Genomic DNA, 22655 nt, shown 5'->3' with positions numbered 1-22655 from the left:
GTAAGTATTTTAGGACAGAACGTCTTACATCCAAAGAACTCCATTCCCGTTCTCTTGCTGAAGAAGGGTTCTCGCAGAAGGAGGGCAGGATAATCTCCTGGTTCTTATGGATGTCAGAAACCACCTTGGGAACAAAATTTGGATCCAACATCAATACAATTCTATCATCTAGAATTTTCATGTAGGGTTCCCTAATAGATATAGCCTGAAGTTCACCTAACCTTCTAGCAGAAGTGATGGCTATCAGGAAAACCGTCTTAAGTGGTAAGTTCTTTATACTGGAGGAGTCAATAGGTTCGAATGGTTCCTTCATTAAGGCATTCAAGACTAGAGTTAAGTCCCATGCTGATGATTTTTTAACAGTCTGGGGCTTTAACCTAGAAGTTGCTTTAATAAACCTTTTGACCCACCTGTGCTCGATGAGAGGCTGGTCGAAGAAAGCACTAAGCGCCGACACCTGGACCTTCAGGGTGCTGGTGGACAATCCCAACTCCAAACCCCTTTGAAGAAATTCGAGCACCTGCAAGATATTAAGGTTAGCCTGGAAAGGTAGACTGTCCTTACAGAATGAACAGAACCTCTTCCATATCTTATGGTAGATGGCAAAAGTGACTGGTTTCCTACTTGCCTTCAGGGTCTTGATGACTTCAGACGAGAGTCCCTGAGAACTTAGGAAGCTGGATTCAGGATCCAGGCAGACAGCTGCAATTTTCCCGGATTTGGATGATGGATTGGACCCTGATGTAGTAGGTCCTCGGACAGTGGAAGAATGACTGGATCCTGTGGCGACATTTTTCTCAAGAGTGGATACCAGCTTTTCTTCGGCCAGTTTTGGCAGATGAAAATGGCTCTGGTGTTTTCCTGGAATATCTTTCTCAGGACCCTGGCGATCAGGGGAATTGGGGGAAGGCGTAGGCTAGTGGAATGTCCCAGGATTGAGAGAAGGCGTCCAGCTGTTCCCTGTTCTCCCCTTTTTCCAGAGAAAAATAACGCGGGCATTTGGTAGAGGAGGAAGAGGAGTGTTTGTGCTGAGGGCTTCCCATACTGCTTGCAACTCCCGGAAATTTGAGGATCTTCTTGTAATCTCCTCTGTCCAGTGTAAGGGTTTTGGCCCAGTAGAGACCGTGGTAGCGGGGTGCTGTGATGCAGTTCACGACAGTGACCCCAAAGTATAGTCCAAAACAGGTCTAGCCTGTGTTTATTTCAGCAGGAAAAATAAAACAGCCTTTACATTCAGGCATCAAAAACAAAATAATATCCTACCCGTCAGGGTGCTAACTAAACAATGGTTCTCTGACTCACCACTAACAAAACACTTGGCTGCTCCAGGCACAGAGGTCAAGGCTGCGTGCTCTCCAGCCTCCTTCCAGAGAGTGACAACACTGTTAGCTCTGCTCAGCCACTTTATGCACACTGATTAGGCTGCTCCCATCACCTGTGTCCAAGGTGCTGGACAACACAACCTCAGCACTAAGGCCTTGCATAATAGCAAAACCTAGGGGAAACATACCGCCCATCCACAGTTAACCCCTTCAGTGTCTCACATACCCTCCCCCTCTGTTTGACCCTGTGGGGGCGAACACTTTTGGCCATCAGACAGTGGGTACGAGACAGGGCATCGGCATTCCCATGCAGCTTTCCTGCTCGATGTTCCACCGTGAACTTGAAATTCTGCAGCATTAGGAACCACCTTGTGACCCTGGCGTTCCTCTCTTTGGCCTGACTCATCCAGGTGAGGGGAGAGTGATCGGTCACTAGTGTAAACTGTCGCCCTATCAAGTAGTATCTCAGGGATTCCAGAGCCCATTTTATCGCCAAGCACTCCCTCTCAACTATGCTATAGTTCTTCTCAGGGGGTGTGAGCTTGCGGCTCAGGAATGTCACAGGATGTTCCTCACCCTCCACTACTTGGGACAGGACAGCCCCTACGCCCACGTCAGAAGCGTCAGTCTGCACAATAAAGGTCTTGGTGAAGTTAGGGGTGATCAGTACCGGTCCCTCGCACAAAACCGTCTTAAGTCGCTGAAACGCCCCCTCAGCCTCTTCACTGCACTTTACCATCACCGCCCTGCTACCCTTGGTCAGGTCAGTCAGGGGTGCCGCTATGGTAGCAAAATCGGGGATAAATCGGCGATAATATCCCACTATGCCTAGGAAGGCCCTCACTTGCTTCTTGCTCATAGGTCGTGGCCACTGCTGGATCGCCTCCACCTTATTTACTTGGGGTTTGATGACACCTCGCCCAATACGGTACCCCAGGTAACGGGCCTCTTCCAGACCCAGTGCACATTTTTGGGGGTTCGCTGTCAACCCTGCTGCCCTCAGGGAGTCTACCACTGCTTGCACCTTGGCCAGGTGACTCTCCCAATCGTTACTATAAACTATGATGTCATCCAGGTAGGCCGAGGCATATCTCCGGTGAGGTTTTAGCACGAGATCCATTAACCTCTGGAATGTGGCAGGAGCCCCATGTAGCCCAAAGGGGAGTACCACGTACTGAAAAAGCCCGTCAGGGGTAACAAAAGCGGTCTTCTCTTTGGCCCTGTCAGTAAGGGGTACCTGCCAATACCCTTTCGTCAGGTCAAGGGTGGAGAAGAACCTAGCCTGTCCAAGTCGTTCTATCAACTCGTCAACCCTGGGCATGGGATAAGAATCAAATTTGGACACCTCGTTCAACTTCCTAAAATCATTGCAGAACCGTAGGGAACCATCAGGTTTGGGAATCAACACAATAGGACTCGACCAGTCACTTTTAGACTCCTCGATAACCCCCAGGTCTAACATCTGCCTGACTTCTTCGGATATGGCAAGCCGGCGCGCTTCAGGGACCCGGTAGGGTTTTTGGTGTACCCGGATGTGGGGTTCGGTTATGATGTCATGCTTGATGACTGAAGTACGTCCCGGTAACTTAGAGAACACATCCACATTTCGGAGCACAAACTCCTTCGCTTCCTGAATCTGGGCCCTGGAGAGGGACTCCGAGATCCGTACTTCAGGCACCTTGGCATCGGGTACACCTACCTCCAGTGTCACCTTCTTGGGGACAGACGCTTCTTCTACTCCCACGGCCATCAGGGACTCTCTTTCCCTCCATGGCTTTAGGAGGTTTACGTGGTATATCTGTTCGGGTTTCCTCCTCCCCGGCTGAGATACCTTGTAGGTTACCTCCCCCACTTTCTCCATGACCTCATATGGTCCTTGCCATTTTGCCAAGAACCTGCTCTCAACGGTGGGCACCAGGACTAGGACTCTGTCACCTGGGTTAAAGGTCCTGAGTCTGGCTGACCTATTGTAGACCCTAGACTGGGCCTCTTGTGCCCTTATCATGTGCTCCTTTACAAGGGGCATTACCGCCGCTATGCGGTCCTGCATAAGGGAGACGTGTTCTATCACACTACGGTGGGGGGTCCTCTCCTGTTCCCAGGTCTCCTTAGCTACATCCAACAGCCCACGTGGGGAACGGCCATATAACAGCTCAAAGGGTGAGAAACCCGTGGAGGACTGGGGAACTTCACGTATGGCAAACATCAAATAGGGCAACAAACAATCCCAGTCCTTCCCATCTTTGCTGACCACCCTCTTCAGCATCCCCTTCAAGGTCTTATTAAACCTCTCGACCAGGCCATCTGTCTGAGGATGATACACAGAGGTGCGGAGCTGTTTTACCTGCAGTAACTTACACATCTCCTTCATTACCCTAGACATGAATGGGGTACCCTGGTCAGTCAAGATTTCCTTGGGGAGGCCTGTGCGTGAGAACACCTGGAACAGCTCCCTAGCAATATTTTTGGAGGAGGTGTTCCTTAATGGTATCGCCTCGGGATACCGCGTAGCGTAGTCCAGGATAACTAGGATGTATTGGTGCCCCCTTGAGGATTTGACTATGGGGCCAACCAGATCCATTGCAATCCGTTCAAATGGCACCTCAATGATTGGTAGCGGGACCAAAGGACTCCTGAAGTGGGAGACCGGGGCAGTAAGTTGACACTCAGGGCAGGAGCTACAATACCGGTTTACCTCCTCCCACACCCCGGGCCAGAAAAATCTCTGCAGGATCCTCTCTCGGGTCTTCTCAGCACCTAAATGCCCTCCCAGCACATGTTTGTGTGCCAACTCTAGTACCAGCCTACGGTGAGATTGGGGTACTACAAGTTGCTCAACCTCCTCACCCCGTATCTGGTCGACCCTGTACAATAGTTCCCCAACAATCACCATTCGGGGGTATATTTTGTCAGCCCCTGGTATTTGGAGTACCCCATTTATCACCTTAACATTCTCCCGTGCTTTTAACAAGGTAGGGTCCTGGAGCTGTGCAGCCCCAAAATTTTCACGGGAAATCTCAAAGTCCGGCATGTCGGCCACCTCCTCATGGCCCTCGACCTCACCAGCTAGGACCTCTAGGGGAGAGAATTCATCACATGGGGTCACCCCTACTGCTGGTGTGGGTACATCGGCCTCAAAGGGTTCAGGGGCCAAGACCGGACATACCTGATGTCCATTATCTGCAACAGCACCTGAGGTGGGTCTTCGTCTCCAGAGATCCCAAAACACCGGTAAGTCTCTGCCGATAATAGCTTCATGAAACAGGGTCCCCACCACCCCCACTTCATGGGCAATAGTTCCACAAGGGGTATGTAGGTTGATGACAGCAGTGGGATATTCGCGAGTGTCCCCATGTATGCACAACACTCCCACTCTCCGCCCACTGTATAGTCCAGGATCAACCAAAGTTCCCCGCACCAGGGTGACCAGACTCCCTGAGTCTAGCAAGGCTTCCACTGTGTGACCACCAATTGTGACCATGCACACTTGGGGTTCTGCATCCGTGACTGACTCGGCCGCCAGAACCGGCCGGGCAAACAGTGACACTCGCCGGGTCTGGTTGCAGTCCATTGGCTCCACTGACAGTGGACAGTTGGCAGCAATATGGCCCATTTCATGGCATCGCCAGCACTGGATACGGCTATGACCTCTGTCACGAGCCTCACTGGGTTTCTGGGAATACACGCCCCCCAATGAACCCCCTCCCAACCTGACATGTCTCCCCTTTTCCGCAGTAGCAGTCTTACCAGATGGTTTGGTGACCCTGTCACTGGCACTGCTTCGTGTGGGAGAGGTAAGTAGAAGGTCCTCCGTAGCCCGATACCTCTCTACTAGGGACACGAGCTCCTCAGCTTTTGTGGGACCGGCCTGTCCAACCCACCGCTGGAGCCGAGAGGGCAGAGAACGGGTGAACTTGTCGAGGACCACTCTCTCTACCATCTGTGCTGGGGTGCAGTCCTCTGGTTGTAGCCACTTCCGGACAAGATGGATCAGGTCATGCATTTGGGAGCGTGGGGGTAATTTTTCTGAGTAAGCCCACTGGTGGACCCGGCTGGAGCGGACTTGAACGGTGACCCCAAGACGAGCCAGAATCTCCGCCTTTAGCTGGGGGTACTTACGGGCCTCCGCTTCACTCAGATCGTAGTAAGCCTTCTGCGACTCGCCGGTCAGGAACGGTGCCAGGACATCTGCCCACTGCTCAGCCGGTAACTCCTCTCGCTCAGCTACTCGCTCGAACACAGTGAGATACGCCTCCACGTCGTCGGTCGTCGCCATTTTTTGTAAGGCCTTTTGTACTGCAGCCCGTGCGGAATGCTGGACAACGGGGTACCCTTGCAGACCAGTATGGGACCCCTCAGTAGTCGTCGCTTGTGGAGCTGCCATAACGCCAGAAAATTTTTCCATCATCAGCTGGAACATGGCTCGGGACTCTTCCTGTTGTTGCTGAAGCATGGCTTGCTGCTGGCGGGACCTCTCCTCCTGCTGCTGGAGCATGGCTTGCTGCTGGCGGGACCTCTCCTCCTGCTGCTGGAGCATGGCTTGCTGCAGCTGCCGATTAGCCTGGGACTCTTCCTGCTGCTGGCGGGACCTCTCCTCCTGCTGCTGGAGCATGGCCTGCTGCTGCTGCCGATTAGCTCTGGCCTCCTCTTGCAGGTATTTAATAAAGTCCTCCATCTTGGCTTTATCCTGCACCTTGCCTGCTGCTTTCACCCAGGCCATGCAATGTTGTAGGATGTAGCCAGCCTTTCAGGTGTGTGTCTTTTTTGAACTGCCCGCAATCCGAAGCACCATATGTAAGGGTTTTGGCCCAGTAGAGACCGTGGTAGCGGGGTGCTGTGATGCAGTTCACGACAGTGACCCCAAAGTATAGTCCAAAACAGGTCTAGCCTGTGTTTATTTCAGCAGGAAAAATAAAACAGCCTTTACATTCAGGCATCAAAAACAAAATAATATCCTACCCGTCAGGGTGCTAACTAAACAATGGTTCTCTGACTCACCACTAACAAAACACTTGGCTGCTCCAGGCACAGAGGTCAAGGCTGCGTGCTCTCCAGCCTCCTTCCAGAGAGTGACAACACTGTTAGCTCTGCTCAGCCACTTTATGCACACTGATTAGGCTGCTCCCATCACCTGTGTCCAAGGTGCTGGACAACACAACCTCAGCACTAAGGCCTTGCATAATAGCAAAACCTAGGGGAAACATACCGCCCATCCACAGTTAACCCCTTCAGTGTCTCACACCAGGTACCCTGAGAAAAATGCTGAGGCATCACTGCCCCCCAGCCCCTCTGGCTCGCATCTGTTTGGATTGGAATGTAAGGGCTGTTTGACCAAAATATTCCCTTCCTCAGATTTCCGTCTTCCAACCACCATAACAGGTCTTTCTTGACAGCAGGTGGAATCGGGATTTTCCTGTCCAGATCCTCCTGTCTTCTGTTCCAGGATCTTAAGATCCATCCCTGGAGTGTTCTGGAATGGGCCTGGCACCAGGCTACCGAGGAGATGCAGGCTGTTAGAGAGCCCAGGATCTTCATTGCCTCTCTGATGGAGATCACCGATTTTTTCCTGAACCTCGTTATCAGATCCTTGATGTGGTCTCCCTTGTCCAGTGGAAGGAACGACATTTGGTAAACTGAGTTCAAGTTTACTCCCAGGAATTTCCTCACAGTAGCTGGGGAAAGTTCTGATTTCTGATAATTTACTATCCATCACAGTTTTTTTAAGGTTTCTAGGGTGAGATCTCTTGAAAAGACTAAGCTCTCTCTGTCTTGGCCAATAATAAGCAGGTCGTCTAGGTACGGGACGATCAGTACGTCCTGTAGTCTGAGACGCCACCACCTCTGCCATCACCTTTGTAAAGGTTCTTGGTGCAGATGATATTCCAAAGGGAAGTGCATAAAATTGAAAGTGTAGTGTAGAACCCTCTGGAGACAAGACAGAAAACCTTAGGAATCTCTGTGAGAAAGGGTGTATAGGGATGTGATAGTATGCATCTTTTAAGTCTATAGTGCACATTAATGCGTCTTGGTGAATAATGTGTGTGGCTGATCTTACCGACTCCATCCTGAATTCTCGGTAGACGATAAAATCGTTGAGACCTCTCAGGTTGATGATTAGCCGGTTTGTGCCGTTCGGTTTCTTTACCAAAAAAAGAGAAGAGTAAAACCCAGATTTCTCTTGATCTTGTGGGACAGGTATAATCACTCCAGAAGACAAAAGGGAAGCTACTTCTTGCCATATTAAGTTGTGGGATGTAAGTGACATAGATGATGAAGGTGGCATGTATTTTGTAGGGGGAAGTTTGAAGAATTCAATATTGTAACCGTGCAGTAATATATCTAAGACCCAGGGATTTAAAGTGATTTTTGTCCATTCTCCTCTGAATCTTAGCAATCTTCCCCCTACTATGGCATCATTGTTTTTTGTTTCTATTAGGGTCTGTTGGGGTGGAGAACAGAAACCCTCTCCCTTTACCTCTTTTCGGGTAGCTCCAGCGTCCCCTTTTCCCTTTATCCTTGTAGGAATCCTTTTTAAAGTCCCGAAAGGGCTGCTTCTTGGGTATCGATCTCTCAGGAAAGCCCTTCTTCTTATCTGATGCTCTCTCGAGTATAGCATCCAATTCTGGCCCAAACACAAATTCCCCTGAGAAGGGGAGGCTGCACAACTTTGCTTTGGATCTGATATCACCGTTCCACTGTTTCAGCCACAGTGCCCGTCGAGTAGAGTTAGTGAGTGCTCCCTCCTTGGAAGCAAAACGAATTCCCTCGGCTGCGGAATCTGCAAGGAAGGCTGTTGCTGATTTTAGCAAAGGAAAGTTCTCCAAGATTGTTGACCTTGGAGTTCCCTCCTTGATGTGGGATTCCAGTTCATTTAGCCAGTACAGCAAGTTCCTCGCCACTGAAGTAGAAGCTAAATTAGTCTTCAGATTGAGCATGGATGTCTCCCAGGCCTTTCTTAGCAGAGAGTCAGACTTCCTATCCATTGGGTCCTTTAATTGTGCCGCGTCCTCAAATGGAAGGTCAGTCTTCTTTACTATCTTTGTGACTTGCACATCCATTTTTGGACAAGTGTCCCACACCTTGGACTCCTCTGGCTCAAATACAAGTCTCTTCTTAAAGCTTTTGGACACAATGGGGCAGATTTATCAAGCTGTCTGAAAGTCAGAATATTTCTAGTTGCCCATGGCAACCAATCACAGCTTCCCTTTAAAATATTAATGAGCACTGGTAAAATGAAATCTGAGCTGTGATTGATTGCCATGGGCAACTAGAAATATTCTGACTTTCAGACAGCTTGATAAATCTACCCCAATGACTCTCTTTTCTGGCTCTCGCCACTCCTCTGAAACCAGCTCTTTTAAGGTGTCATTCAGGGGGAACACCCTCTTCCTCCTTAGACTTGGGAGGGAGAATCTCCTCAATTTCCAGGGTCTGTCTTATTGCCTTTAAGAGACCATCGAGTTCCTCAAACTGAAACAGATGACGTGTATCTTCTGTTTTTTGTGAGTCCATAGGATCATCATCTTCCACATATGAGCATGAGGGAGCTTCCGAGTCATCCCCCTCCTCAGATATAGAAGAATCCGGCTCCACTCTAGGTTTCTTACTTGGTGGGGGCCTGGACGTAGCAGCGGCCACTGAAGAACTTATTTTCTCCTCAATAAACCCCTTTAATTCATCTAAGAAGGACGTCTTTTCCTCTCTCATAAAATTGTCGATGCAAGACTTGCAAATCGGCTTTTTGTATGAGTCGGACATAGAGTGAGCACACATGTTACACTTCCTAAGTCGACTCTTCTCGGTTTTTTCAGACCTGCTCGTCTTATCCCCTTTATCCTCCTTGCCTTTCCCTTTAGACCCTTGGTCTTTCTCCTGAAAAGGCAAGCGGAGGATAATAAATGACCCGCTATCTTTACACACAGTAAAAAAGCCCAAACCTGCACAAATGACCCCACTTACAGAAACCGGAGGATGCAGGAAGGTAGGGTCTGCCTCGTCAGCCATCATAAAGCCGGGGAAGCACACAGGAAAGTTTTCAGAAACACACAACATGAGAGCACAGCACCGCAGCGTCACACACAGATCTTAGACCTGAGATCAGCGTGACTAACCCGCTCCAGGTGTCTTAAATACCTTAATGGGGAGCCCATCCCCCTGTAGAGGCCACCACACCATGCTCCCGCTCCCAACAGTGCACTGCGGAAGTCGTCATCGGACCTCGAGGACGCCGGGAAATGTAGTTTCTTCGGCCGCCGCGCGCTCACACTAGGATCGCGGAGCGGCGGCCAAGGTAAACGGACCGGAAGGGCGGCGAAAGGGAAGGCACGAAGCCGACCGAACGCCCCAGCCCGCCGGGATTTAGCCAGCCAGGACTACCCATAAGTTCCCTATGGAAGCTTCGTCCCCCCCCCCCTGGAGGAGAGAGGGCACCTCTCTTGTCCTGCCTCAGCAGGGACAGGAAGAACACTGGCCGGAGGATGCGGGGGGGGGGAGCATTTAACCTCTCTTCTTCCTGTCCCTGCAGAGGTCAAGGGGCATCCTCCAGGTTGGGCCGTCATGGGGGACGAAGCGGAAAACATTGCTTTTGGAGGATACACTAGTTGCAGAGGAAATGAGAAATTACCTTCAGACACACTTTTCCAGGACCTTCTTAGAGGTTATTGACCCGTGCGTTGCTTGGGAAGGCCATGAACATAACATTTACTGATATTGATCACCCATGGTTCTAGTCATTTGAGGGAGAGGGTCAAGAAGCTAACATCTCTACTGGACAAAATGAAGGGACTGGAGACATATCATAAACGAACCCCCAAGGACGACCTATGCATTTCTTTAATAGAGGGCCCACAAATCTCTCAGAACATTATTCATTGGTAAAGCACGGGGGTCTTGGTTAAGTGTAGTAGACAACTTTATGAGTACAGTGATAAATGTAACAGGTCCTTAGCCAGAGCATTGGGTCTTCAACACTCATGCACTTATATCCCTAAAATCATGAAGCCTTTGGGCATAACTAACACCTAAATTCTGACATAGCGGCCACATTCAGTTACTCTTACTAAACTTTGTACAATCTTGACCAGTCTTTCTGACTCTTCCCATCCTCACTGAGAAGGAGGCAGATGCCTTAGAAGCTCCTTTCATTCTCTTAGAGTTTATGCTAGCAAACAAAGAGCAATGATACCCACACCGGGTAAAGACTCTACGCTCCAATTACCAACCAATCTCTTTGTTAAATCGGGACCTCAAACTGTTTGTGAAAGTCTTGCTTGCCATTCACTCACAGCAGGACAGTTTTTTTTACAAGGCAGGGAGGCCAGAGACAATACAACCAAAGCAATAAACTTGATATACAAAGCCCAAACAGATCATCTGCCACTTATGCTGCTGTCAACCGATGCCAAGAAGGCATTTGACAGGGTGAGTTGGTCTTACATGTCTGAAGTCCTCCATCAATATGGCATTCCTATCAGAATGTTTTGCTGGATTATGTCTCATCCCTCTGCGTCTGCTCTTTCCGATAGCTTTGACATATGAAATGGCACTAGGCAGGGATGTCATCCCTCTACAACCTTTTCTTTGTCATGTTCATGATAACACTGATATCTCATGGATTGTGGTTCGGGGCTCTACATATACCGACAACCTTCTCTTCTTCCTGACAAACCCCCAGATCTCCCTTCCCAAAGTAAATACATTCCTTTGCTCAATTGTCTAACTTTCAAATCTATTGGTCCAAATCAAAGGCCTTAAAACGTCTGCTTACCTGACCACCTTAGGGAAAAAACAGATGCAGCATTTAAATTTAATGGGCATCCCAGAGGATTAATTATTTGCATAAAATTGTTTACCAATACTTAACCGGTTCAGGACCAAGCCCTTTCCTGTTTTTTCATTTCCATTTTTCACTCCCTACCTTCAAAAATGTATAACTTTTTTATTTTTTTTAAACATAGAGAGCTGTTTGATGGCTTATTTTCTGCGTAACATATTGCACTTCATAGTGGTGGTATTGAATATTCCCTGCCATGTACTGGGAAGCGGGAAAAAAATTCCGAATGCAGTGAAAATGGTGAAAAAACGCATTTGCGCCATTTTCTTGTGGGCTTGGATTTTACGTGTTTCACTTCACACCCCAAATGACATGTCTACTTTATTCTTTGGGTCAATACGATGACGGGGATACTAAACTTGAATAGGTTTTATAATGTTTTCATACATTTACAAAAATTAAAACCTCATGTACAATTTTTTTTTTATTTTGCGCCAATAACTTTTTCATACTTCGTTGTACGGAGCTGTGGGTGGTGTCATTTTTTTGCTAAATTTGATAATATTTTCAATTATATTATTTTTAGGACTGTATGACCTTTTGATCACTTTTTATAGAATTTTTTATTTTTTTTTAAATGGCAAAAAAGTGCCATTTTTGACATTGAGCGCTTTTTTTCTGTTACGGGATTAAACGCAGTGAAAAAACTTTATTATATTTTGATAGATCTGGCATTTTCGGACGCAGCCATACCTAATGTGTTTATGATTTACTGCTTATTTATATTTATATCAGTTCTAGGGAACTTTTTTTTATTTTTATTTTTAATAATTTTCAGACTCCCTAGGGTACTTTAACCCTAGGTTGTCTGATCGATCCTTGAGCAATTGGAAGGCTCCACAATTAAGACATTACCTAGCCTCCCTGCCTCCTCGCTCTCAATTCTCTCAAAATAACACTTCCTTTGAAAGGGACCTTACGCAACACTCGCTCCTGTGCCTAAAAGAGACGGATATTTGAGTTATGTCACAGTAACTAAGTGAGCTCTATATCTAGAGCTAACTGAGTTACTGTGACATAACTCAAATAGCTAGATACAGTCCTGACCAGCTTGAAGACCAAACTGGAGAAAATGAGGGAACCTTTATTCTTGTGTTCTGGTCTTGATGGTTTTCACCACTTTTTGACAGAAGTTACAACAAATTAATAATTAGGGGAGACTTGATAGGGTTGGAACCTCCTCTTCTCCAACTCCACCACTGTGATATTTCGGCACTGGCATACAAGCGCTACCTGCTACATTTTCTAAATATTGCTGCCCTGTGTTGTATTCTGAACAAGACTACTCCTCCAACAATAGCCATGTGCATTACATAGGTAAATTACATTATGCATATGGAGGACATTACCTCATCGCTCCATGGCACATTTGCCAAGTTCTATAAAACTTGGCGACCATGGCTTTGCTTCCAGCAATCTGCTGACTATAGATAAGCCTCAGGACTAAACCATTACTGGATTCGTCCATAAGTTACTCGGCACAGACTCAAACTAGTAAAATGACCAAAGTAGTATGACCAAAATGCGTCATACAAAGTTTACAACTTAAAACAAAAAGTTTTATGATGACATTATTTTAATACTATATGGGGGTTCTTTATGGCAGAATGTTATTCTTTCATGCTTCCATTAAATGAAACAGTTTTTGTGACAAAAGGGAACAACATCCTCTATTACACATTGTGCAATATGTTCTAAAGTATTGTAGAATGAATAAATGAGAAGTAAACTGTCAACATTTTAACAATTTTAATAAAAATGTTGTAAAATGGTATGACAATTGAAGTCATTTCAACTCCAGACAAAACAATCTCTTACACTTAAAAAGTAAAACATTCGTCTTAATTTGCTTTATCACAAACTTCAGGTCTGTTAGTATTGTGTTTCAAGAGCCAGTCAGCAAGCCATAACTGTAGGGAAAAGACAAAAAACAGTAAAACTTAGGACCACCACAGTTTACATGTCATATGTATACATACTCACATGTGCTTTTATGTCTCATAACATGTCTCATCACAAGGATGCTACTCATTTCTTTAGCGAATTGACAGGTTAACATTTTACAAAACTTTGTAAGAAAAATCACATTGTGATAAACATTGCCATTTTCTTTAGCCCCTTAGTGGCGTGGCCTGAAAAGGCTCTAGTGCCCTTTCGTAAGGGCCATAACTTTTCTTTTTTGCATGCTACCTTAAAAAAATTTTGTAAAGCACCATAGAGCTGGTTAAAATGTAATAAAAGTTTAAACATTTTTTTCATTTTTATTTGAGTTTTTTCATTTTGGAAAAAAAAGTTTTTTTTGTAATTTATAGTACATATGTTTCTAATTAACTAAAAATAAACATTATTAATGAATCAACAATTTCGCTTTGGGCTTTTTCATATATAATATGTAAAGTCTCAGGCAAACGGGGCGACAATAGCTATGCTTTTTGTAGTGTAGCATGGGATTTTTTTTAATTATATGAGGCAATGTGAATGTATTTTTATTAATATTTGTTAATATTTTGTGTGTGTGTGTGTGTGTATTTTTACTTTATATATCCCCCATAAGGTCATAAAAGACCCTTGGAGGACATTTTCCCAGTTTATTTTTTTTTTCCTTTTTTTTTGCGAGTTTTCCCTTGTAACTGGGGCATCTACAAAAGCCCCAGTTACAGAGGAAATGACCACGTGTGACTGGGGATTCTCATCAGAGCTGGACTAGGTCTAATTAGACCCAGCAGCTCTGGTTAACCCCTTTAGACTTGGTGGTCATGTGACTGCCGAGCCTATAGAGCTGGCAGCATCTGTTCCAGAGCTTCCTCTCCTCTGGGCGGCACGGTGGCTGAGTGAGTAGCACTTCTGCCTTGCAGCACTGGGGTCCTGGGTTTGAATCCCACCCAGGTCAACATCTGCAAATAGTTTGTATGTTCTCTCCGTGTTTGCGTGGGTTTCCTCCTGGTACTCCGGTTTCCTCCCACACTTCAAAACATACTGGTAGGTTGTTTAGATTGTGAGCCCCATGGGGACAGGGACCAATTTGATATGCTTGTGCAGCGCTGCGTAATCTGTGTGCGCTATATAAATAAAGAATTATTATTATTATTATATTACGCTACTTCAGTGCAATGCTGTAAGGAGAGAAGAAGGGAGAAGCAGTATTAAACCGCATCTCCCTTCTCCCTAGGGTCTCTACAGGTCTCTCACACCGGAGACCAGGTCCTGCTCCCGCAGCTAGCGGTCCCAGATGAGTTAAACCCAAATAAAACTAAAATTTTAAAAATTTATTACTAATTTATTACTTATTTACTAATTTAAAAGTAGCCATATGTGTCACAAAGGGTTAAAAACAGTTAAAAATGGTCACTTCAGTAACGTACAGTGGGTTGCAAAAGTATTAAAACCCATTGAACATTCTCATGTATAAATGTTGCACAAGCAGTATTATAGTGCTGTCAGATGCTCTTCTGACAAGGAAAAATCTCATGTGTAGTAATATGCCTGAGTTTTCAAGCATCTATGCTTGGCCAAATAAGACCTCTCCTGGGGCCAATAAGTTGTTCCTTACTTCCAAAGTAGAGGCTCACTAAAATTTACAGAGTGGTATTTAGATGGAAAAAGTATGTGGCAAGGGTACAGTTTTGTATTTACATTTTGTAAAATCTTTCTTTTGAAACAGAAAATTAGTCACAGGGGCATATTTATCAGGACCTGGCATGGCGAAGAGGCCCTGAAATAATCGCAAATGCTAACTTATTGGTAGCACTTGCAATTATTTACCCCATACGTCACCTTCACGCCAAGTGGAGGGCATGGACGGCCGGGAGTGGGCCTCTTGATGTATGCCGCTGCAAATGATAAATATGCCCCATAGAGACCACTGGGAGGAGGAAGCTAATTCTACAATACATAGTATTGTTAGTTATGATACAAAGATCGCCTAATTTTTGTTTCCTTGTTCTCTGTACATTTGTATGTATGTTACATTTACTTTTATTATTGATTAATGTAATTTCCCTTTTACTTTGTGTTATTGTATTGCTGTTTGTGTTGGATATGGAGGAGAACAATACTTCTGTTAAAGCTGTATGATCAGAATGCTTCCATTAGAGCAAGAGCCTTACAGAGACTTTGCCATTTAAGGGCACCTTGCAGGTGTGTGTGTAAGCTATTGAAGCTCCACGAGGGGAATCTAGGAAACATGCATGTATGTTTTCCAGGATGGGATAAGAAAAACAATGGCTCTTTAAGATACCTTGCAAGGCAGCCTTCTTAATATCAAGCATGACTTTCAGGAAGATAATGAATTGGAAAATAGTTGTGGCACTACTGAGAGGTTCCCACATGTATTATTAGAATTGAACGCAATGCACAGTAGTGATTATATAACAGTGGTACTTTACTATAAAATCTCAACACGCATACACTTAATCACAAAGCATACACCCTTGCGCGCCGTCATAGCATGGTGCTAGGAGAAGGCTCACGGGCTGAGCCCTCTCCATTGGCGGAAAGTCTTTGCTGCATATTGCTAGCGCTAATCGCGGGTGTCAAACCGTCCATCGCCATGGTAAAGCTGCCAGCTGCTTCAAAAAGATGGCAGCTCATGGGCACCGCCATCTTGGTCAGAATCGTCGCTCGCCGGGACATGATCGGGGGGGAGCGATCGGTAGCCATGACAGCCTTGAGTCTTCCAAACACATTTATTATGATGTGCGATTGCACTTTGTAATGAATGAGGAGGAAAATTCCAGACAACCTAGGGTTAAAGTACCCTAGGGGGGTCTGAAAAAAAGTAAAAAGAAAAAAAGTAAAAAAAAAAAATATAAAAAAACTAAAAAATTCTAATAACCACCCCTTGCCCTAGAAGTCATATAAATGAACAGTAAAAATCAGTAATAAACACATTGGGGCTCATTTACTAAGGGCTCCGCGGCCGAGCTTTTGTCCAGATTTTTTCCATTTTGCTCCAAATTCAGCCGGAATTTTGGCGCACGCGATCGGATTTTTAGCGCAATAGGGCAGGCTTTCACGTGACAGAAATGGGGGTGGGGGAGGTGTGGCCTTCGGACAACCGGATGGATTCGGAAAAACCACAGAATTCAAAAACGTAATGTGTCGCAAGATCAAGCACTTACATGCACCGAGAAGAAGCAGGTATACTCCTCAGCAGCGACACCTACTGGATATCGGGCGCACAACCTTAGTGAATCCCGGCAGAACTCGAATCCACGTCGGACAACGCACGGCGGGATCACGACAGGACCGGGTAAGTAAATGAGCCCCATTAGGTATTGACATTTGAAAATGCCTGCTCTATCAAAATATAATAATGTTTTTTCACTGCATTTAACCCTGTAATGGAAAATAGCATCTTTTTGCCATTTTTAAAAATATAAAAAATTCAATAAAAAGTAATGAAAATAACTACACCACCCACAGCCCCGTATGAAAAAGTTATTAGCGCCAGAAGATGGCAAAATAAAAAAAATTTGATACAGGAGGATTTAATTCTTGAACATGAATGAAAACATTATAAAACCCATACAAATTTGTTGTTCCCATGATTGCACCGTCTCAAAGAATCAAAAAGACATGTAATTTGGGGCGCACAGTGAGAGTCGTAAAATCCAGGCCCACAAGAAAACGGTGCAAATGCATTTTTTCACCAATTTCACTGCATTTGGAACTTTTTTCCCGCTTTTCAGTACACGGCATGGTGTATTAAATACCATCACTTATGAAGTGCAATTCACAGAGCTCTTAACATAGATTTTTGATGGCGGGGAGTGAAAAATGAAAACGCAAAAACAAAAAAGGGCCAGGTCGCTTACAAAAAGCCATGAGAACTAGTCAAAACTTAGCAGCTATATTGGTTCATGACAAATGGTTCTCACACAGATGTATTCTGAGTGAGCGAAGTCTTTGGTAAAATTATGGCAGTTCCTTGTGGAATAGTTATTTAAATATAGAATGTAGTAGTCACTTAGTTTTGGTAGATGCAATTGAGAATTACATAAACTTGGCGAAACAAATAGCTTCAGGTCCAGCACACAGCGATGAGTAGAAAAATATTTTCTTTATTAATCCAAGGGGTAAAACCACAAAAGGAAGTGCACAGCTAGCGTCACAGACCGACGTGTTTCGACACAGCAGTGTCTTTGTCAAGGTCTACATAAAATGTGAGCGGACATACTATTTGTAATGACCATACATAGAAAGACCTCCCCCTCCTGAAGGGAAACACCCATCACGTGATCGGAGAAGTTCGTAGCACAATCATGAGTCACGCCCATTAAGGCTAAAACCTTATCAACTTATGGAGATACAAGATAAAATGAAAAACATGGTAATAGTATGGAAATAAAGTACCATTATTGCAAACAATGACAATATGGATGTATAAAATAAATACTACCAAAATGACATGAATATTCATACATAATGCCAGTTCATCCAAAAATAGCATTGATTTCAATAATAACAAATACAATATATAGTTATGCAGAAAAGAAAGCATGAAAAACTATTGTACATGTAATTATGAGCATCCTAGTATGGAAAATCAATAGCAAAGAATAATATCTTGTCTAGCATTTAATCCTTTGGGTATCCTAGTTTCCATCGAAAAAATCCAAAAGGATTCCCTGTTGAGCAATTTTCTCTGATGGTCTACCCCCCTCGGTGGGCGGTTAACCCTTTCAATCGCTTGCCATTTGAATCCTGCACAGTTCTTGTTGTGTACGTCTCTAAAATGTTGTGAAACTGCAGATATATTATAAGCATTATTAGAGACATCAGATAGATGTCTGCATAACCTGATCTTCAGGGGACCTGTGGTGCAGCCAACATATTGAACCTTACACAATGTTCAGGAAATAATGTATACCACATGGGTGGTGTTACAATTAATATAAGATTTGACAGTATGTTGTCCTGTGGAATATGATAAAATTTTATTCCCTGGTATAATGTGTGAACACATCTTGCATATCCTGTGGCCACACTTGTGGTTCCCAGGATATGCAAGCCAAGGAGAAGTTTTAGCATTCTTGTTCTGATACAAGCTAGGAGAGAGTTGGTTACCCAGAGTTGGAGCTCTTCTAGGAATAAATCTAACTCCCATCTTTTATCAAATTGTATAGTTCAGGATCTTGTGTAAGAATGGAGAGATTTTTTCTAACTATACCTTTAATTACATTGAACTGTCTACTAAATGTCGTGCTAAAGGTAAGTTGGGTACTGCCCTGGATGTCTTTTTTGTTTTTGTCGATATTCTGGAGTAAGTCAGATCTATTAACCTCCTTAATGCGTTTCTCCGCTTTTTTAATTACATCTATTTGGTACCCCCAAACAAGCACATCCAGCACGCCAGAGCAGTAATTTAATGTAATACCCAGGCTTTTTGTTTCACGGGATTAGTAATCCGTGTTTTATAGTCCTGTATTTTCCTGTATATATGAGATTCCCCCATCCTATAGACAAACTCCCCATGACATGATGTTGAATTAAAGCCAAACCAGTATTTCTATTCCAGAAGGAACAGATTCCCTAAACGCTTAAGCTTCCTGAAAGTCACGCTTCATGATAAATTGCTTGCTTTACAAGGTAGCTAAAGAGGCACTGTTTTCCTTAAACCATCCAGGAAAACATAGTTACATATTCAATATAGAATCGGTATTTTTGTTTCCTTCACAGAAGAGAACAAAGAAAATTCAAGAGCACGAATGTGAATCTGTGAAGTGATATTATGATACATGTTTGAATTTCTTTGACTTTTTGTATAATAAAAAGACTTATACCACTCCAAAACTAATAAAAATGTAATTGCAAAATAAACAAGGTAATTTATGCAACTTAACATACATAAGGGTCTGATGGTTTCTCCTTGCAAAGATGAAATAGTCCAGATATTAGTGCTGGATTAACAAAAAGGTCCAGGTAATCCAAGGCAACTTCTCCAGTGGATGTGGGTTCAATAGGAGCTGAAAGATAATGAAAACATTAGTATAAAACCCAAAGTTTATCTACCTTTATCTCAGATTACATGATACAAGACCCGAGGCTACCATGGAGAGGGATCGCCGCCCCCCGATGACGTCACGGGGAGCGGCGATCCCAGGTAAGATGGCGGCTATCTGTTTGAGGCTGCCGGCAGCTTTGCCGGCAGCCCATGCTGTGAAAACACCCGCGATCGGTGCTAGCACCGATTGCGGATGTTACCGGTAAGCCTTTGCTGCAATATGCAGCAAAGACTTACCGGCTGTGGAGAGGGCTCAGCCCGTGAGCCCTCTCCATGCAGCGCGACCGCCGCCGTGAATACACGGCGGGCGGTCGCGAACCGGTTAAACGACAACTAAGTTCCTTAGCTTGTAAGCTAGACTGCACATCATCGCTGTTGATCCTTCTAAGACATAGCAGCTGACTATAAGGCAACCCACTTTTCGTGTGCGATGGGTGAAAACTATCCAATTGAAGAAGTGAATTAGTAGCTTTTTCTAAAAGCTGATGTATATAAGTCTCCCTTCTCTTCTTTTACCTTTACGTCCAAAAAGGCGAGCTCTTTTTCCTCATATACTGCGGTAAAACGCATGTTCATCTGGTTACTAGTGTTCAAGTAGTTCACAAATTTAAAAAACTGGGTACAAGTTACTTCCCACACGATTACTATGTTATCCACATATTGGTGGATTTTTTTTAATTGGTGGATTTTTAAAACAAAGGGATTGTCCAGAGAATAGATGTAGTGATTCTCGAAACAAGCAAGAAAAAGATTAGCAAGGGTACATGCCACAGGCGTGCCCATCACAGTCCCGGTTCTCTAGACAAACCATTAGTCATCAAAGATGAAGGCGTTGTGGGATAATACAAACCGTAAGCCTTCACATACAAATTCAACATAGTGTGGACTTTTCTGAGCATTAGTCAATGGGGCTCATGAAATAAAGAATCTATGTAAGATTATATATTCAGTTTTTAATCATTTTTTTGACAGAGAGCAGCATACATCAACACATTCACTTCTATCAAAGAGACTCTGTGTACATCGAGATGGGAGCCTGACTGTGTCTACACAGTGATCATAAACACATATTCCAATGGGAAAATAAACAGTAACTGTACACCACTGACCATATAAGGCAGTGATGGCAAACCTCTTAGAGACTGAGTGCCCAAACGACAAAAATAACCCACTGATTTATTGCCAAGTGCCAACATGGCTATTTAAGCAGTTACTTGTAGCTCCCTGCTCTGTCACAACTTTCCATTGTATCAGTGTCCTGATGACACCAATACAGTAGAAAGAATTCAGTGTATCATTGTAGCTTTCCTCCAGGGTCCCCTGATCAACAAGATCCATAGCTCACCCTGTTGTGTCAACACCTTCTTTCTCCTCCAGTAGTCTCAGGTCGGGGATGTGTATTAAATAGAACAGAGCATGGTATGTCCTGGGTTTCCTTGGACTGCAGGTGGAGGCCATGAGTCCTGTTTAGCAAACTCTGGGCTAGGATGACAGCCTGGGTGCCCACAGAAATTGCTCTGAGTGCCAGTTCTGGCACCCGTGCCATAGGTTTCCCCCATATAATATATGATATAAGGTGTCAGCACAGTTGCATTAGAGTGTAATGTATGCGTACAAAAAGAGCTGTTAACAACGCTCCATAAAGTAACATTAAAGTAAACATTAAAAAAGGGGGAGGGGAGAGATTCAGTGTCTCGCCCTTTTACTTGAGGTAATCCCTAGTCCCCTGTATGTAAGGCTATTAATGGAAGAAGGTCACACTCTATTAGGAGCAGCTCTGAACCCTTCATAACTATGTAGAGCCTACCTGTGGTGATGTCTTATCCTGTACTCAACCCACGGTTGCCAAGTCTTCGCAAATTGTTCATGTGTGTGAAAGGCCCAGCTTGACTGTTACTCCATGCGACAAATCTGCTCTTGACTTGCCACACAGAGATGGGATTAAAGCCTTCGCTGCTGCAATAAGGTGTGTAGTAAGAGATCCCCCCTGTTAATTTGGGCCCTTCTGGTGTTAGTCTTAAACAAATGAGTGGTAGAGAAAGCTATAGGGTGGTCGAGCATATAGACCTGATTTTATTGGTTTTATATCATCGTGCTATTAACTTATAATGCTTTTCCTGCAACCTAACGCAAATCATAGGAATGTTTTTTTTTTTTAATTTCTTTATTGACTTTTTTATACATTACACATTGTAAATATGAAATAGGATGACATTGTACATCAACCAATATATATCCTTAGACCACCCTCCCTCTTACCACCATCCCACCCCTCCCTGGTCTGAGAGAGAGAAAAAAACAAAAACAAAAAAAACACAACTTTTCCTTTTCTTTTCCCCTTTTTTCCAGCTTCCCCCTTCCCCCCTTCCACTTGTCTACTAACCATTTCTTACGCCATAAATCCCCTTTCCTCCTCTCACACAATTTAATTTCTTAAATTTTTTTAAATTTTTCCAGTTGAATTACCCATTCATTTATCGATGGAGCTCTATGGGATTTCCACCCTAATATCAATAGGTATCTGGCCACATATAATGCAGTAGAAATTCAGTGTATTTTGTAACCAGGGCCTATCAAATCCTCCATATTACCTAAAACCAATACCTCTGGCGTATTAGGGATAGCCAAGCTCACGGTCTTATATATCTCAGTATGGATCAATTCCCAAAATGTGATCACATGTTTACAGTTCCAGACCATATGGAAAAAATCTGCATTACTAAGATCACATTTACTATATCATTAGACAAGAGTTTATAGATTTTGGATAGGGTTCTACTTGTGCCCTTTAATTTCTCCAAAACCTCTAATTCTGTATATTTTTTAACTCTTAAAATTCCTTTCCCTTTAACAGTGTTAACCCTTTATGCCAACTGAAGATATTGAAAATAAAACTTATATAATAAGTTATGTTATAAGATAACAAATATTTCTTTTAACAGTGAAAATGGCATCAATCTGCCCTCGATAAATATTTGTGCAATAAAATGTATCCCTCTATCTTGCCAGAATTTACCTCTGAAATTGTGTTAATTCCTGCAGGTAAAAATTCTGCCATAACTTTGTGTATGTTGCGCAACTATTAATTTCAAATTTATTCTCAAACCACTGTCAAATTTTATCAAAACACTTACATATTGGAATGCGTGCGAGAATTGGTGACCCCAATAGACCAGATTCTAACAAAACTAAACCATCCTCAGTGTCTAACTCTACTTTTTGTGCAATTATCTTAATACCGTATATACCCGTGTATAAGCCGAGTTTTCCAGCACAAAAAATGTGCTGAAAAACGTCCCCTCGGCTTATACACGAGTCTATTACAAAAAAAATTTTACCACTTAAAATAAATAAACTTATATACACTCACTGGCCACTTTATTAGGTAAACCTGTCCAACTGCTCGTTAACACTTAATTTCTAATCAGCCAATCACATGGCGGCAACTCAGTGCATTTAGGCATGTAGACATGGTCAAGACAATCTCCTGCAGTTC

The 22655-nt window shown here is 44.0% G+C and overlaps 1 protein-coding gene across 9 annotated transcripts in view; it reads right to left on the bottom strand.

Annotated features, from left to right (window-relative positions):
* Window positions 1-12888: 12888 nt before the first annotated feature.
* The window catches only part of NME5 (NME/NM23 family member 5), a 309787-nt gene continuing 300020 nt past the window's right edge, over window positions 12889-22655 (bottom strand). For 8 of the 9 annotated variants that reach the window (XM_072145806.1, XM_072145810.1, XM_072145805.1 and 5 more), the window contains 2 exons: window positions 19003-19121; window positions 12889-13064 (listed from right to left, as the gene is read on the bottom strand). In XM_072145806.1, the coding sequence (XP_072001907.1) occupies window positions 12996-13064; window positions 19003-19121 (188 nt within the window). In that variant the 3' untranslated portion in view covers window positions 12889-12995. The remainder of the gene's footprint in view (window positions 13065-19002; window positions 19122-22655) is intronic. The other variant, XR_011854826.1, reaches the window with a different exon arrangement.

Source organism: Engystomops pustulosus, chromosome 4, assembly GCF_040894005.1.
Source record: "Engystomops pustulosus chromosome 4, aEngPut4.maternal, whole genome shotgun sequence".
In the NCBI taxonomy this organism is placed as follows: domain Eukaryota; kingdom Metazoa; phylum Chordata; class Amphibia; order Anura; family Leptodactylidae; genus Engystomops; species Engystomops pustulosus.
This window is presented reverse-complemented; position numbering and strand designations above follow the sequence as displayed.